General features: G+C 36.6%; 1 protein-coding gene across 1 annotated transcript in view; it reads right to left on the bottom strand.

Annotated features, from left to right (window-relative positions):
• LOC107554164 (tetraspanin-2-like) overlaps positions 1–19,630 on the bottom strand; it is a 23,180-nt gene that overhangs the window by 2,885 nt on the left and 665 nt on the right. Inside the window, exons 2-6 of the mRNA XM_016236588.1 lie at positions 8,158–8,227; positions 4,933–5,030; positions 2,245–2,319; positions 2,067–2,150; positions 1,898–1,963 (exon numbers count right to left, since the gene is read on the bottom strand). Coding sequence (XP_016092074.1) covers positions 1,898–1,963; positions 2,067–2,150; positions 2,245–2,319; positions 4,933–5,030; positions 8,158–8,227 — 393 coding nt within the window. The remainder of the gene's footprint in view (positions 1–1,897; positions 1,964–2,066; positions 2,151–2,244; positions 2,320–4,932; positions 5,031–8,157; positions 8,228–19,630) is intronic.

The following is a 19,630-nucleotide window of genomic DNA, read 5'->3' as shown; positions in this document are numbered from 1 at the left end:
AACAGGCGCATTGATATTACGCAGCGCCTGAAAATAGGCTAATTTCCGTCAACATAACCAACGTGATCACCTGCTTGCACAGGGAGCATTCTGGGGACTATTTTCAGGCGCTGCGTAATATATCAAACTCTTTGGACATTTTTGAGCAGGATGCTAATGGTCTAATCAGATTCAATGATCTATGTTAAGCTGCAGCTAAAAGTGCTACCGCTAAACCCGGAGATCGACTGAATGGATTCGAAAACGGTAAAACTCAACTGTTTAACTCTAGGGGAGCTGGAAAATTAGCCCATTTTCAAAAATAGTGGAGTGTTCCTTTAAGCCAATTGTCACTGCATTACATAATATCAAACCAAGTCACAACACTTTTTATATATACTTTTCTATACTATAAAGCAAATCTTAACTGTAGGGATGCTCCGATTGATCGGCTACCGATCACTATCGGCCGATAATCACATTGGGATGATTTATCGGCGGTCTCTAAAAAGGCTGATCTCAAGCTGATGACGTGCCTGCCGTGAGAGGTTTGGCATGACATGCAGCGGCACAGTCTCAGTCTGGCGTGGGTGAAATCATTTTAATGCTTCAATTAAAATTTTATTTTAATTCTTTATTTTCATATTTCTTCATTAAATAACTTGCATGAGACGTAATTTCACAAACAGCGTGAGTGAATCACCATGCACACGCGCGCTCTCTCTTTCGCTCTCATAATACGCAAATGGCTTAAAAGCTGCACAGTTGACAGGAATTGTCACTTGCACAATCGAGGCAGTGTCACATTGTCACTAAAGTTTATAAATTGCATTACTTTTTCATTCTTGCCAGTGTTTAACTCTCCTGGAGACCGTGCTCTCATGCACACTCACAGCACACACACATAACACCAGGTTCACATTACTCCGTTTGCAGTGCGTATGTGGTGCCTATTTTTTCCACGCTCATTTTAAGGGATAAATAAAGCATGCACACGGTTGCTGTCTATTTTTGCTGCACTGCAAACACTGAATTAAAGTAACAGCACATTGTTTTCAGTAAATAGGAACATGGATTGACACTTTTAAATAAAGAAGGCAATAATAGATGGCACTCGTGGAGGTAGGAAAACAAAGTTCTTTATTAACCGTAGGATTGCTTGTAATAAAGATTTCAATGCAAAAGAAAAAGGCAATAGAGCTGACTATTTCTGTCAATTGTAAGTTTGTGATAACGTAAGAAAAGTAGTTTAAATGTTTTGCCACTTGCTTGAGCAACTTAATATAAAAATCTACACGTAAATGCAAAAGTAAAAAGCATTTAATAATGTGTTGCTTATATTTATTGTGTTTAAACATGTCTGGGATAGATTGTATTACTGTACTGTGTAAAAAAAAGAATTGCAATGCTGAAAAAGCATTTTCAGTGACAATGTTTGGATTCCAAATCAAAATAATGGATAAATGTTGTGTTTGTGGACTCCTGTGTGAAAGCTGTTTCCCCTCTCACAAGAGACACCTAAGAAGGGAATTCCCCCCATTTTCAAAAATGAAATTCAGGCCCTGAATAAATGTCTAAAAATCCTGATTGGAGTATCACTATAAATAGTTATAAATGATAAAAAGAAGGCTTTAAAAAGATCGGTATCGGTAGATACTACTTTATGTGATCGGCGATCTGTGATCGGCCTCAAAAATCCTGATCGGAACACCCCTACTTAACTGCCTGAATTTTTTTAATTCATTGCAAAATGTAACTATATTAGCACCCAGCTCTAATAAAAATTACTATTACACACAGACACACACAAAGATATTATAACCTTTAACATCATAATTGTCTGTAAAGCTGCTCTGAAACAATGTACTGTGAAAATTACTATACAAATAAATTTGACTAGACTTTAAGCACAACATACCGTGTCAGGACTGTCATCAGTGCACAGATCAGGAGGGTGAGAGGACTCAGTCCCGCAACATTCAAACTGTGAAAGAAGAATAGAAATGTCAGAAGATGATGGTGATACTGCCACTATAGCCACAGATCATTTACGAACAGTGTGTCTGTAAAACAAAAGCTCTACTTACCATTTTGTGATACATGGAAGTAATAGCGGTTCCGTTGCCATTTTCCATAGCAGACTGGTAATATTTTTGGACATCCTGAATGATCTAGAAACACATGTGAGAGTATCTGATCATATCACATCATTAGATGACAGTTACTTTCATATTTACGCTCAAACTGATACGGTGCGTGACATACCTTATCCTTATTCAGAAAGCCAAAGACTCCAGCAGCGACCTCTGCACCAAAAATTACAAGAAGGCAAGCGAAGAACTAGACAGTACAAAAGAGACTTCACTTTAGTTTGTCAATACTGAATGCAATTCAACAGAATCATATCACAGGATATATTCCGTTCAAATTATATCACTGTAGAATCATTTGAAGTCACTATATAAAATGTAAAGTCAACATGAAACGGTACTCAATATATATATATAAAAAATTATGTAAATCAACTTTTATTTTATTTATTTATTTTTGCACTGATAGGCTGTGCAAAATCAGACCAGGAACATGTATTAAGTAGTAAATAGGGTCCATTTCAGGGATGTAACGATTCACTCCTCACGATATGATTTTATCACTTTTTGTTTTACAAAATGAGTTCTAAGACAAATAATAAATTAAAAGGAGTCCTTTCATTATTTCTCAGACAAAATGCTGCACATTTCTTTGTGAAACTGAAACGTCAAATAACAAAACTAAATTGAAATTTTAAAATCAAATAAATAAATACAAATAAAATAAATCTCTTCATACATACAAACAAACTAAGGCTTTGTCTATGCTCTTTCCATTAAAAACTAGAAGCATCCACTGCATTTTAATCACGATCCAAACAAAGATGCTGCATACATGCAGCATGAGCAGTTTTTGATTTACATTAGATTTAATAATTTCAAAATTTAAAGCAAAAACAGAATGGTCTGACTTTAGTTTTGTGAAACTATACTACATGCTACATAATACTACACAAACTATACTACATAATAAAATCTGAACGAAACAAAAACAGCAGATGGGCTGCTTGATATGCAAAATCACTCTCTGACAGCAGGTGGCGCTTATGGAACAGCAGTGACCCAGCGTTTCCTTGGTTACTGCTGTAAACAAAGCAGTGCTGTGATAAGGAACACTACTTTAATATGCATTATACCAAAGTCCCTTTAAGGCAAGTCATGTCACTCGGCGGCCATCTTCGAAACGCCTCTCGGGCATGCAAGTGCAGCTCCTATCACTTTGTATGGGGAATCATCAAATTTTCCCAAACTGTTCACTAAACTTATGATTAAATTTGAAATCACCAATGAAATCTGACAACAACTGTGTCATTAATGTTGTTTCTTTTGCTCAAATAGCGTTATAAAAACCTTATTTTTCAGGCTAGATCAGCCAGTGCGCATGCGCGGCGGTCCTGAGCGCACGTCTCAGAGCGCTGACTGTTTCTATAGCAACCGGGACTTCTAACGGCAGCTGCAGTGACGCGCTGACTTTACCGATTAGCGATTGGCTCTTTTGCTCAGAAGGCGGGGCTTCCTGCGATTGAGCCGCCATATTAAGCGTTGCATTTTTCCCCATTCAAAACTATACGAGTGACACATCTTGGGTATTCAGAGACGAGATGAAATTAAAACACCATCTAAACATCTTTTCAGTTCTCCTGAGAGATACATTCATATAAACCCCCACCCACAAATGTATCACGATTCATTTAACACCTCAACCGACTTGAATCGTCACATTTTATTTAATATTTATTTTCAGCCACCTCAGCTGAAACATCCCAAGTCTATTTTGATTTCATGTTTATTTTAAATGCTTCAATGTGGACAAAAAAGAGCTTAGGTCAGTTTTATTCCGCAGTTTTAAATCACAAAAGTGGTGCTTTAAAGTAGGGATGGGCGATACCACTTATTTCGTTTTCGATACGATACCGATATTTTTCAAGGCAGTATCGTCGATATCGATACCGATTCGATACTTCTGAACTAAACTTTTAAATTATGAAATGTATTAAATTACTAAGAGTAAAATGGGTAATGATAAGCACTTAATTTTATGTTTAAAACGCATTTTAACATTCAATACTTAATTGTAACTTGTTAGGTTATATTTTTGTTTACACATGATTCAAATATGTTTTTTGTTTACACATGATTCAAATCTATAAATACTACAGTTGAACTACGGTCACTTTAGTAAAACCATGGTTCATTTTCGTAAGGGACTGCCAGTGACCGGCTGTTGCATGCATAAAATGCAACCTTTTTATTCTGAGAGTGTATGATTTCTATTAACATTACAGAATAGAACATGATCAATACTATCTTTCAACGTTCAAATTAAATAACTGTAATTGCACAAACTATGTAGGCTACAATTTCAGTTTGTTTACTGTGAAATAACTCTGTCCTTCTGTCCTCTGATAAGCATTGTTCAGGGCTGCCGTTCCCAAAAGCTTTAATGCTTTCTTATGATACTTTTGGGAAACGCAGCCCTGTTTGAATGCACTTTTAGAAGTGAGTGAACGCTCTCTGCGATTGATTAGGTCGGTCTTGCAACATTTGCGTGTTCAGATGAGCAGGAAAATAGTTCTATACACAATTACTCGCTAACAAAGGCTATTCGTCGAATTCAATGCATATTGTACGAATTTTTTTTTTTGTTAAATTAACAAAATCACTGGTAAATAAAACACACCTTAGTATCGATATTTTTTGTTTGAGTATCAATACTTTCGATACTCGCGTCAGTATCGATATATCGATACTTTGGATCGATACGCCCATCCCTACTTTAAAGCGATCACAACATTTAGTGTCCATACAGGCAGTAGATGGGGATGGTGGATTGTTCATTTACTGTTGCGTAGTTCTTACCCACCGATCCCAGAAGACACTGTGACTCCCTCACGGCCCCAAAGCAGCCGAAGAACCCCACCAGCATCATGACACCTCCTGCTCCGATCAGGATGTACAGCGCTGAGGGGAAGCCAAGAGTACAGTGTAATGTTTAGAGTTAGGCCATTTCATGTTGAACTTCAATCCACAAATACCCCAGCATGCACTTCACTGTATGACCAGATGATGGCAGAGCATGAATAGATCCGTGTAATGAAATCATCTGTTCATTTTCAACTGTAAAAGTACTCCTGTGGATATGGAAAATAATATTTTCTAGTTATGTTAAGCTCTGAGATGCAGATTAGCATTTGCTATTATTCGCATATTTTTCAGCTTTCCGGCTGGATTCATGTTCTTTATAATGTCCCTATTTAAATGAACAAATAAATAAATAAATAAAAACTGCTGGGAAAATTCTATTTGTGAGTAGAAAAATTATTACAATAAATAATTATAAATTGTTATTCTGGTATTATTTATATACTATAATAGTTTTCTATTAATTCTATTATTCTATTTTGAATTTGCATTTATTTTCAGATTTCAATTTGATTTAATTTTTAGTAAGTTTTTGTTATGCACTTTTGTCCTTTTTTCTGGGTTTTTAAATATTACTGTTTAGGTTTAATTTATTTTTATTTCAGTTTTATTTTTAGATCAGTTTTACATTTGATTTATTTGCAGTTCAACACCAAGGCTACTTTTTTAGTTTGTCACCCAAAATTGATATTTATTTTATTTCAGACTTATTTCAATTAACACAAATGTTTTTACAATATTTTAATGATAACAATCCAACATTCATTGGTCATAAAGAGTACTTTATGCAATTATTTTAAATTATGAATTATGGTATCTAATGATTTTAATATATTGACATTTCTAGTTTCTGTGAATGAAAAATGAAAATAAGCAGCTTTCTCATTACCTTAAAGGATAAAAACAGTTAATATGGAGAACTATTAGGTAAAAGAAACATGAACAAACCTTTATTATTAAACTTCAACGTGTAATCTAGCTCTCTCAGTTACTATACAGTGTTCTAGGATCACTGATGTAAAACCAGTCTATCTCAGCATTCTCAATTCATGGTGGTTTACGAATGTGAACCCAGGTGTACTTTTAGATGATTGAGAATGAAAGCAGCTGATTCTAATTTTATAAAGATTCTGTGGGCATTTCCTGACAGATCAAAATCTAAATCACCCTTACGTGTTACAGTACTTTCCCACACGATGCAAACTACAGTCTCACACAAAAACACAAGGCACAAAAGCTCACTGCAATTCTTGTGTTTTGCATCTTCTCTCCAGGGAAGTTCGAGACAGTGTGAAATGCGTCTCCTCACGTATCTCCAACAAGAAGAGTGTCAAAGGCATCGGCTCAACAGACACAAACAGTCTTTGTGTGCACAACACACACAGACACCACAAGTTCACCCAGTGCCCTGAGACCATAATCGTATTTACTGGCGAGATTCTTTCCCCCAAACCAGTTAAGCACAAATTTCATTGGTCATCTGAATCATGCAGTGAAGAAAAGTTCAGATTTTATGGATTCAGTTCAGTCAAATCATGAACGGATCTGACCAGGCCAGTTTTCACGTAACTGATTTGTGTAAAAAAGTAAATAAATTAATTGTATAAATAAATTAAACGAAATTACACCATTCACTGTTAACATCGACTTGATGCTCTAAGAAATTATGAATTATGCAGCTATACTGTATAACATCCCAGGAACAAAATCTAAAACCTGGACAAATAAAAATAAAAAAATTTTTAAACAAAAGTCAACGGTATTATTGTTATTTAAGTCATTATATTTATGCAAAGTTGTTTTATGATCTTAATGGTCCCAGAACAGATGCTTTTTGACTAAATGATCAGTAATAAAATAATATGTATATTGCATAATAATAATAATAATTATTATTACAATTGTATAGCTCCCTGTCCAGCAAGAGATTCTCCAGCAGACTCTCAGATCTGACCTGAGAATGACCGCAGGACCCTTCCCTTTTCCCCCTGCATTCCAAAGCAAAAGAGACAAGATTTCTTTGACAATCGTTGCTAATCATTGAAAGTATGAAAATATCAGAGCATAGAGTCACAATTAATATGTTGTATGTCTTAGCTATATACAGTGGGTACGGAAAGTATTCAGACCCCCTTAAATTTTTCACTCTTTGTTATATTGCAGCCATTTGCTAAAATCATTTAAGTTAATTTTTTTCCTCATTAATGTACACACAGCACCCCATATTGACAGAAAAACACAGAATTGTTGACATTTTTGCAGATTTATTAAAAAAGTAAAACTGAAATATCACATGGTCCTAAGTATTCAGACCCTTTGCTCAGTATTCTGAAGTGTCTCTGAAGGAAATAATGCATTATTTATCGGCTTAAAGATATCGTCCAAATTTTCTTATCGGGCCGATACCGATAACAGAAAAAATTAGCATTTACCGGCCGATACCGATATGGTGGCCGATATATCGTGCATCCCTAGTTTTATGTAATCTAGAATAGCCAATAAAATTTCATGTTTCATTTATAAATAATCAATTGTCTGGTGTCATATAATTTCAAGGTTAAAACCTTTGCCAAGATCAACGTTACCTCTCTTTCAAGAGTTGACAAATTATCATAAGTGTGTTAACCGTGGCCAGGAAAACACATATTTAATTTGTTAAAATATACTGAGAATCACCTGCTCGCTGGACGACTCTTGATTTAAAGTGTAAACTATTTAAAGTCAAAATCAGTTTTGATCAGGCGGACTCGAATTCTCAGATCGAGTTCTTTTAAAACCTGAGCTAGAAATAAACCTGAATGAATTAATAATAATTAATTCCCTTACAACTGAGTTAAAATTCCTTACAACTATCATCATCATTATTTTTATTCCATTATATTTATGCAAACTTGCTGTATAATAGTTACAGATTTATATAACTTTTTGTTTGGGGCTGTCTAATTGTTAAGCTTCACATTTTTACTTGAGAATGAAAGACTGTTATTTAAAAAAAATCTTTAATTATACAACGAAAATATTATGTAAGTTACTTTACTTGTGAATAGCATTGTTGGGTGCTTTTCTTTAGAGACCAAATATGTGAAAACCAATAAACAACCATCTAAAAACACTCTAGATCTTCATGATCTTGTTGTCATTCTCCTTTTCTTGCCAATTAACTCACCATAGCAACAATTCAGGCACCCCAGACGCGAGTATGCGGAGGCCGGCTTGAGTGAGTAGAGGAGGGCGGGCTTCAGAATGGCGCGGCCGGCGGATTCGACGAAGGAGCGTCCGGCGGGCTTGCGCCAACCACATGTGACGACCACGGGCTGGACTCCGCTTCGTCCACGGTGAAAGCTGATCCGGTGATCGACAGCACCAAGTTGATGTATTTCCTCAGCGACCAGCACGGATCAGCTCCAGGCATGACGAAGCGGATATCGTCCTCTTTTGGAAGGCCAAACTAAATATTTTTCAGTATCAAACAAAGTTTTGCTTTCACAACGAAACACACAGCGCCTTCACGACATGGCGGTGGCGGCAACAACAACAGCGAGAATAAAAGTTACGCCTTCTTTCTTTGCGTGAACATTTGGGCGGCGTTATGCAAATCTTCCCACATCGTGACGTAGACATGTGGGGGCGTGTCAGAATGAGACGTTTTAGGTAGGTGTGGTTGACTCTTAACTTTTATAAAGAATATCTCTTTGGATTTGAGACTTTAGTCTTTGCAACTTTACAGATCTTCTTTATGTAACACTCCAAAGAGAAAGGAAAAACTAAAATCACATGACCCCTTTAATGGAAAAAGATAAACTAGAGCAAAATCGAAGCACCTGGTAAAGCTAAATGCGCTAAACATCCCTGTCGTTTTACAGCAGACTATGAATTAAACAGCCAACAGTATGTAAAGCGCTTCAAACATGTTTCCACCCTTAAACATAGGTTTACATTTCAGGTATGACATTCCCATCCTCGAAGGAGTCAAGAAGACCAAAAGGCTTGCCAGAAAGCACAGCACTGAAGCTTTGCTGAGGTTTTATTAAGGCTCAGGGAAGACAGTCGTCACAACACACAATAATTAATCCCCAAGGGAGAAAAAACTTTTGTATTCGAGGATAGGACAAAGGAGATTTGACAAGTCCTCTGTGAGTTCAGCAAGCTAAAAACACCAAGCCCTCACTACTCTCGACTTCCTAATTGCCAAATGGATGAAAAACATGCTGGCATTTCATATAAAAAGGCCCCCCTGCCCTCCTTATAATATAAACACAGAACATCTCTAAATGGGCAGAGAGATCTCTCTTAAACATGCCAGGACTCAAATCAGTTCAGTTGGTCATGACTTGAGAGCATGGAAAATGGGCAATTGTTGTTTACCAATGACTCAAGAACAAGAAAAGCAAAAAGATGAGCACATGGAAAGCTTTGACTCATCTGCAAAGATGTTTACTGGAAGATCACAGGCTGTCCGTTTTTAACTGTTATTATAAAATAGATTGTTCCAGTCCTGGTTGACATGATGCAATGCTGCTATATGCAAAAAAAAAAAAATCTTCACCTAACTACAGCACCCACAGAGGCAAACTATTAACCTTAGCACTAGGTAGAGATATATGACTATATTGTCTAGCAGATGGATGGCACTTACTTGCTTAAAGTGGAAGTGAAGCAGTCAGTCAAGTTTACATTATTTAGTAAACTGATTTCCATTTTAATAAAAAATAAATATATATATATATATATCATGATTAATTTAAACATTTTAAAGAAAAAAGGATGTTTTGTTATAGCTTTTGGAGCAAGAGCGCTGCCATCTTGCAATACCACAGTGTGTGACGTCACTGAGTTTCAAGCATTTCTTTACTTTTTGAACTCACGCTTGCTTTCACACAGCGCCTTCACGACATGGCGGTGGCGGCAACAACAACAGCGAGAATAAAAGTTACGCCTTCTTTCTTTGCGTGAACATTTGGGCGGCGTTATGCAAATCTTCCCACATCGTGACGTAGACATGTGGGGGCGTGTCAGAACGAGACGTTTTAGGTAGGTGTGGTTGACTCTTAACTTTTATAAAGAATATCTCTTTGGATTTGAGACTTTAGTCTTTGCAACTTTACAGATCTTCTTTATGTAACACTCCAAAGAGAAAGGAAAAACTAAAATCACATGACCCCTTTAATGGAAAAAGATAAACTAGAGCAAAATCGAAGCACCTGGTAAAGCTAAATGCGCTAAACATCCCTGTCGTTTTACAGCAGACTATGAATTAAACAGCCAACAGTATGTAAAGCGCTTCAAACATGTTTCCACCCTTAAACATAGGTTTACATTTCAGGTATGACATTCCCATCCTCGAAGGAGTCAAGAAGACCAAAAGGCTTGCCAGAAAGCACAGCACTGAAGCTTTGCTGAGGTTTTATTAAGGCTCAGGGAAGACAGTCGTCACAACACACAATAATTAATCCCCAAGGGAGAAAAAACTTTTGTATTCGAGGATAGGACAAAGGAGATTTGACAAGTCCTCTGTGAGTTCAGCAAGCTAAAAACACCAAGCCCTCACTACTCTCGACTTCCTAATTGCCAAATGGATGAAAAACATGCTGGCATTTCATATAAAAAGGCCCCCCTGCCCTCCTTATAATATAAACACAGAACATCTCTAAATGGGCAGAGAGATCTCTCTTAAACATGCCAGGACTCAAATCAGTTCAGTTGGTCATGACTTGAGAGCATGGAAAATGGGCAATTGTTGTTTACCAATGACTCAAGAACAAGAAAAGCAAAAAGATGAGCACATGGAAAGCTTTGACTCATCTGCAAAGATGTTTACTGGAAGATCACAGGCTGTCCGTTTTTAACTGTTATTATAAAATAGATTGTTCCAGTCCTGGTTGACATGATGCAATGCTGCTATATGCAAAAAAAAGAAAAATCTTCACCTAACTACAGCACCCACAGAGGCAAACTATTAACCTTAGCACTAGGTAGAGATATATGACTATATTGTCTAGCAGATGGATGGCACTTACTTGCTTAAAGTGGAAGTGAAGCAGTCAGTCAAGTTTACATTATTTAGTAAACTGATTTCCATTTTAATAAAAAATAAATATATATATATATATATCATGATTAATTTAAACATTTTAAAGAAAAAAGGATGTTTTGTTATAGCTTTTGGAGCAAGAGCGCTGCCATCTTGCAATACCACAGTGTGTGACGTCACTGAGTTTCAAGCATTTCTTTACTTTTTGAACTCACGCTTGCTTTGAAATGGAGGAAGATGAACTTGAAAAGACTGTTGAGCTCATAATAAGTGCAATTTCTTATGCTGAGCTCATAATAAGTGCAATTTCTTATGCATTTGAGGATGGGGGGGGGACCGAGCAGTAATACCGTTAGGGGTGGAAGAAGTCGTGAACCTGCTGGTTTGGGGTGAAGAGCAGGTCGGAAACAATACGTGCTTACATGGTTACTCATCAAAACAGCCATTCTGACATAAATGTGTGCGCATATGCTCAGGAAGATGTGAAAGAGAACTCAATTTGGTACTTGCGTGCTGTCTTTTTGCATGCATGCGCACAGAAACGATCTATCACATCCTGAGCAAATGGTGACCAGTTGTAGAATGGGAGCAGGTGTGGGACACTGAGAACCACCTCAGACAAAAGGGGTGTCAGAACTTAATTAACATACAGACCACAGCTGTAACAACAGGAGCAACTTCCTTTACATTGAGGGTAAACTCTAAGTGTATAAAATGTTTGAGCTTAGGATGTTCGGGGTTCAGTCTGACTCCGTTGAACCCAAGGTACTACATGTACTTTGTCACTACTATTCTGTAATAAAAGTTATTCTTCACCAAGATCTTCGACGTCTTCACTTTTTCTTACAAATGTTTGGGATACCACGATCAAAACTTCATTATGTAGACAGTTTGATGCTGGATATTCATCCAAATTATGGTGAAAACCAAAAACATTTGTGTGTTCAAAAAGTAAAGAAATGCTTATATTACTTAACTAGCCAATGGAGTAAACCAACCCCATGACATCACACGCTGTGATATTGCAAGATGGCAGTGCCTTGCTCCAAAGGCTATAACAAAACATCCTTTTTTCTTTGAAATTGTTACATTAATAATGTTTGTTATATATATTTTAATTAAAATGGAAATCAGTTTACTAAATAATGTAAACTTGGCTGACTGCTTCACTTCCACTTTAATATTATAATGTCTGTGATTTATTAGTATCTTATTGGTTAAATAGAATTGGAACACAATGCATTTTGTTGGGTCTGATTTCACTTCCACTTTAATATTATAATCATGACATCACACGCTGTGATATTGCAAGATGGCAGTGCCTTGCTCCAAAGGCTATAACAAAACATCCTTTTTTCTTTGAAATTGTTACATTAATAATGTTTGTTATATATATTTTAATTAAAATGGAAATCAGTTTACTAAATAATGTAAACTTGGCTGACTGCTTCACTTCCACTTTAATATTATAATGTCTGTGATTTATTAGTATCTTATTGGTTAAATAGAATTGGAACACAATGTATTTTGTTGGGTCTGATTTCACTTACATAAAAAAAAAATAGTAAGACAAAAGTAAAATGCAAAATTATATGTGCCTACATTTACATTTAGTACATTTTCACAAATTCAGATGAATCCGTTGCACCAGCAAGACTTTTAATATTCTAGTCTTTGAAAACACAAAAAAATATGCTTTAATGTAGGGGTGGGCGATCTTCCCAAAATATCATATCACGATCTTATAAAGCAAAATCACAATACACAATCTAAATCGTGACCTTCCTAATTTTGAGATGTATTGTCAAGAATATCCAGACTGGACCAAGCCTATGACTTATCTATTTGCACAATTAAAAAAAACACTGTATTGCATTAATGTCAAAATGGTCATTAAAACACTGCATCACTGTATGAATGAAATATACTTTGATTCTTATTAAAGTTATAAAGTGATTTAGTCAAGAGTAGCAAGTGATTTTCTCTATCTTTTGTTGTATGATTAGCATTAATGACACAGACAGCAGTAGGTTAATTAGGCTGCTGTCTCTTTAAGATAGAATGCACGGATCTAATATACTGACATGCAGAGGTCGACCGATTGATCAGCTTGATTTTTGGCATTTTTTAATTAATCAGCATTTGATTGTGCTGCAAATGTGCTGCAAATTAGGCCGATTTATAGGCGGGCAGCTAAGCGTTGTTGCGGAACTCCCTCTGGCTGCGTGAGACGGAGCAGCTCACGATCTGCAGGCTGCAGCCACGGCTTGTTCACACACAGCCTCAGCTAATGGCAAGGCAAAACAGACCGTTTCGAAAGCGGGATTACGTTTTACCCTACTAGAATTGATGCCGGAAAGTTATATTCATAAGTGCAACAAGTCATTTGCATGTGAAAGTAGAAAAACTTTAAATTCAGACAAAACTTCTGGGCTGATTAGAATGTGCACGTTAACTTTCCTCATGAAATGTGTCCGTGGGTCCGACAATAGCCTCCACGATGTCATATATTCGCTCGTGGCCAGCGCACTCTTAAGCAGTTATGAGCAGCAGGCAGTGCAATGCGTATTAAATCTTTTATTTTTGTTATTGTTAGAAAACACTCTCTGTCTTGTTAAGGTTCCATGATATGCCTCACCCCTCCTTTTTTCCCCTCTCTCTTATTCCCCCTCCATTCTTTCCCTCTCCCTCTCACTCTCCCTCCTCTATCTGTTCTCTCTCTCTTGTATGGTGTTTTAATGTCTCTTACTCATATGCGAGGTAGGCAGGCTTAAATGTATACATTAGTTGCTTGGTTCAAATGCCCAAATAAGGAGATGAGTGCTGAACTGTGAGGAGGGTTTAGGATTCTTCGCCAGGAAGTCTATTCCTAATATGTACATGTTTTTCTTTAGATGTGGCCATTTTATACAAAACACATTTTCTTGGCCAAACATCCTATATGTGTATGTCATTCTATCCTCATTGGTTAAGAGGGTGAAACTCCCCTCGACATGCCTATATAAGATCTGTATTTCTATGAATAAATTGAAGTATTGAGAATACATTTGAATGTGTGTTTTCTTACTTCCCGGCCGTATTTACACTTTAGGAGACTGAGAAGATTTCACGGTGGCAAAGAGAATTTACAGAGGGACCAAATTGTTATTTATTAACAGTTATCACTATGGCCATTTGACTTATAGCAGTGTCCAGTGTTTCCTATACATTGAGTTATTTGTAGCGGCTTATCACAATATCAAAACTGACCGCTACAAATAGATTTTCCAAAAGGCTTATACTTTCGTTGAATAAAATGAGCGCTTCACGTTTCAAAATTAAAATGCAGCGCGGGTGTTTTTATATGAATGTACATTTACATTTAGTCATTTTGCAGACGCTTTTATCCAAAGCGACTTACAACTGGGGAATACATAAAGCAATTCTTCTTAAAGGAGGCAAACAGACACAGGAAGTGCTTGAAATACCAAGTTTTAGGCATTGTTCAAATAAGTACAAGCTAGAAAAGGGAAGGAATAAATAAAGAGAAATAATACTTTTTTTTTTTAAGATGAAGTCAAGTAGCGTTTAAAGAGATGAAATGAGAAGCTGTTGCTTGAAAATTGTCAGGGATTCAGCATTCTGAATAGGGGTGGAAAGATCATTCCACCAGCCAGGAACGGTGAACGAGAATGCTCTGGAAAGTGATTTTGAGCCTCTCTGTGATGGTACCATGAGGCGTTGCTCACTAGTGGATCTCAGACTTCTGGAGGGGATGTAGATTCGTAGTAGTGAGTGGAAGTAGGCGGGTGCTGAGCCTGTGGCTGTTCTATATGCAAGCATCAATGTCTTGAACTTGATGCGAGCCGCAACCGGTAGCCAGTGTCTTTTATGAGATGAATGGAGAAAAAAAAAGAAAATCGGCCAAACATATCGGCCAAAAAAATCGACATCATATATCGGCCATCGGCTGCCCTGATTTCTAAATATCGGCATCGGCCAGTGAAAAACCCATATCAGTCGACCTCTACTGACATGTATCCGATTTCTTTCCCAATTGTTCACTTAAGACATAACTGACTGTCTTTATGTAAATACTCGAGAGAACGGACATGTTGGCATAGGGCTGCATGATTAATCGAAATTAAATTGCAAAGGTGATAAATCGGGATTAGGCAGAAGCTGCGATTGTCAAGTGTATCTTTCAGTGAAGCACGGTTCTGTGATCAGCAGTAAATCTCCATCCGAAGGCCAGAGGGCGCTCTCGTGCTAAAACTCCAAATACGCCTTGCAGAAGAAACCCAGGAAATCCCTATAGCGGTTGCTGAATAAATAGAAGATTTAACTGCTTTCATTTATTCAACGTGACTAATAAACACACGACTATGACGATATATGGTTTATCAGAGTTCGTCTTATTATAACTTTTATTATAATAAAGTATATAATAATGCAATGCTAATCGACACAGCCTTTATCACTGCTTAGAATACTATGAAATATATTGTGTGCCTTATTCTGTGTAAGAAGCCACATCTCACAGAAGGATTTATTTCAAACACTCGACTGAAGTTATGAAGTGAGTTGAGTAAAAGCATGTTATTAAATGTGGTATTTTCACGTGCTTTCAGATGGAGCAGCATTTACTACACAGAGCCATAGTTCACTGACAAGCTACGCAAACAGCTTTCATAATCGCAGAACGATTTCTTCGATTTCATAATCGTGAAAGTTTTGCATAGCTTCTCAGTGAACTACGGCTCTGTGTAGTAAACGCTGCTCCACCTGAAAGCACGTGATTGAGATTTACTACTAATCACAGAACCACCTTTACTGACAAGATGCGCATGACAATCACATTCGATTAATCGTGCAGCCCCATGTTGGCATATTTTCTATATATTTGACAATTTATTTGCACGCCTGAAACCCCAAGTATACTTTGCTTGTTCGTGTTCAGCTCCGCCTCGGAGCATGCGCACAGAGCGCGTCTGAGGAACAGGCTATTTCAGTTAATGCGCTTTTAATAACTTTTAAAAATAAAGCATGTCCCACAGTAAACAGCCTTTTACGACAGTAATGTTACATGATTTGACTGATTTGGATGTTAAACTTTTAAGGACATGCAACATGAGGGCATAAAAGCTCACAACCTCTACAATTCGCTTGAAAAGTAGATCATAGACGTCTTCAAGATCGATCACTAAATAAAATCATCAGATCGCACACCCCTACTTTAATGTTAGGATTTTAGCTCACTTAAAAAGCACAATCATCCGTTTATTGAAGTATCACAAACTACCACCACTTCTGCGGCTAAAATAAGTGTAATTTGCATCTGGTAAATATTGCTTTTCACATGATACCCAAATCATCATCTGAAATATATTTAGTTAAATAAGTCTGAGCTGAGCTATGTTTCATATAAAAATAAAAGAATATATATAATATTAGCACATAAAATATTGTATTTTTGTTGAATTCTTCATCTTGCTTCCTGTTTTTGTTTTTATGTATCTACTCCATTAGCTTCATACCGCATAGTTGTTTGCCAAGTGATGTTTCTGGGTAGAAACGGTTTGTTCCAAGTATAAGCATATTGCCAGGAAATGCTTGTTATCTTGTGTATCAGAGATGGATCCACAGAGCTTCTCTCACTTCTCCTTTTTTCATATCTGGTCTGTCGCCGAGACATTATTGAAACATTTCTGCTTAAGGTTATACTAGTGCTGATTAACCTCACTGCTCAGTTTCTGGGTATCCGAGCACATGATATCAAGACTTAATGACCCAGTATTGCACTTTGTTTCATAATCACTGTGGTTAGCACTTGCAATGTGGTTGTTTGTCCATTATGAGCATTTAAATGCAGCTCAAGACCGCAGTCTAGTCACCAGAGGTCCATGTACATCATCTCATTGCTGCCACGAGCAGAAAAACAGTAGGATGCCGGATTCTAAATGAGCAAATAGACGTCCTTAAACACTGTTCTACAACTAGTGAGCCCTAACCATTTTAAATAAATGAATTACTGCATCAATCCTCTACAAGACCAATGAGGTATATGGAGAGAGCAGCTTTACAACCACCAACTGCCTGCTCTGGGGACTAAACTAGAGCTAAAGGGGAAATAACGTTTTTATAATTCACCGACACCAGTTAGACAGCCTCTCCTATGAGAAATCAGCTTTAGCCATTAGCAAGAACTACCAGTGTCCCTGCTCATTCATCACAGCTAAAACCAATATCAGATACGCCATTACAGAGGCCATTAGGGCTCCGTGACGCTGAAGGGACATTTTAGCCTGACATTGCCGTTGGAGCCCTGTGCTTTGTTAATAGGTTGTTGGTGTTGTGCTTGCATGAATGAAACTGCAAGGTATGGGTTACCTTATGACGGTTTCTGTTCATTGCGATTGATAATAAAGTACCATGGTAGAACTAAAAAATGCCATATGATCATAGCAACACAGACTTTTTATCCCATTACAGCGGCAGCTCCGGTGGGAGACACAGATGTGATATAAACGAATTCAAGCAAAAATGAAACCATGTTTACCTCACAAACAATCAAAAATTCCACGACTGGCTCTTCTTCAGATATGCGCGTTGTTCTCGGGTACTTCTAAACAAGACGCTGTTTTTATATCTTCTGGTCTTATTTAATGCTGCTATATGCTGATAACCAAGCATGTAATTATACGCCTTCAGGCTTGTATTATTTTTTACAATGAAACAAACAAGCAAAACGAAACAGATCAGAGACATAAATCTTTATTATTAACCAACTATCCCATTCTATAATTAAAACAACCTGTTGCTCGGTAAACTATATATGTAGGCCTATTGTAGATAAATTCCATAATTTTATTTATTTTTTTGTAAAAGAAAATGAAAGGTTGCAGTAATTGTTACCTCAATTGTTTACATATTTTTAATTTAGGTTTTAATAATTATTTATGCAAAATAAATGTTCATTTAGTTTCACCGATTTTCTGCATGTCTCTCATTTACTGTAATTACATTTATTATATCGGCCTCATATCGGCCAGACTGATTTCTCAATATCGGCATCGGCCATTAAAAATCCCATGTTGGTCGACCACTATTTGTATGGTTTTAAACACTTAGCAACATTTACATTAATGCATTTAGCAAACACTTTTATCTAAAAAGTGATTTACATTGCATTCAAGGAACACATTTTAATAGTAATTGCTATCCCTGGGAATTGAAACAGTGACCTTGCTGATTATGCCATGGTCTTCTGTTTGAGCACCAGGAAGGCTAAAAACTGCCCATAACTGTCCTAGATAAAACTATCCTAAACTAGAACCATTTTGTAAGTTATATGTTCCAAATAAAATGTAAATTATTGTGTGATAGCTTAGTGAACACAATAAAACCTCACTAATACATTAATAAATATACATTTAATAAAACGCACACACTATATTACATTTACATTAAGTCATTTAGCAGACGCTTTTATCCAAAGCGACTTAAAAATGAGGACAATGCAAGCAATCAAAATCAACAAAAGAGCAATGATATGCAAGTGCTATAACAAGTCTCAGTTAGCTTAATGCAGTACAAGTTATGGCTGTCAAAAAAATTTCGAATTTAAAATATTCGTCGAATTTAAAATAAAAATCCACATTCGAATGAGAAAACGTTGCATTCTAATTTTAGGTGTGTGTTAAGGAGACAGCCCTATCAGTGGCGCACGAGATGCGATGACGATGTAAGTGTCATTGCATTTTAATGTTTTTGTCAGCCTATCCAGCTGAAGCCACTAGATGCGGCCTGCTGCCTTGTTAATTACAAATATTGCTGGAAAAGAGAACATCAATGTGGAGAAGATCTTGTTTACGTCAAAACTGAAACCAAGCCGTTCGCATATTCACACATATAACGCATATTTCACGCATTTTCTAGAGGGACATCTGTCACCGTTGCACTCGCGTCTCGCACAAAAGAGCCGCATGTTTAGAAAGCCATGTAAAATTAATGCAAGTTCAACAAAAACATCTCTCGAGGATTTATGGCGGGTTTTTCCCCATCCCACTGCAACTTTTGTTTTTAAATGAAAAATGTACTGTGTGCTTGGCTTTCGACCCTTTGTATTAAACTATGCATACATACATGATGCTGTTTTGTTTATAGTCGTTTAAGCAACTTAATTATAAACTGGTTTATAAACATTGATTATATGCACTTTTTTTCACAGATAGTTGTTATCTTATGCTTTGAATGATGCGCCCTCTTGTGGCCTCAGAAGAGAAGCCAAAAGCTTTTCTTCACCCTAACTGAAATTATGCATTTTAAATTCGAATATAATTCGAATTTTGATCATATTTAAGTACAAAATTCGAATTTAGTTTGTCAGCCCTTTTGACAGCCCTAGTACAAGTAGCAAGGTTTTTCTTTTTAAATCATATAATAAATAAAAAGAAAACAGATAGAATAGAAAAAGAATAGAGCAAGCTAGTGTTAGAGGCCTTTTTTGCTTTTGTTAATCAGAAGTCAGAAGACAGAAAGTCAGAATTATAATAGTATAATAAATAAAAAGAAAACAAATAGATAGAATGCAAAAAGATTAGAGAAGCAAGTGTTAGTTTTTTTTTTT

The sequence above is a fragment of the Sinocyclocheilus grahami genome, unplaced genomic scaffold (assembly GCF_001515645.1).
Source record: "Sinocyclocheilus grahami isolate Dianchi unplaced genomic scaffold, SAMN03320097.WGS_v1.1 scaffold493.1, whole genome shotgun sequence".
Classification (NCBI taxonomy): domain Eukaryota; kingdom Metazoa; phylum Chordata; class Actinopteri; order Cypriniformes; family Cyprinidae; genus Sinocyclocheilus; species Sinocyclocheilus grahami.
This window is presented reverse-complemented; position numbering and strand designations above follow the sequence as displayed.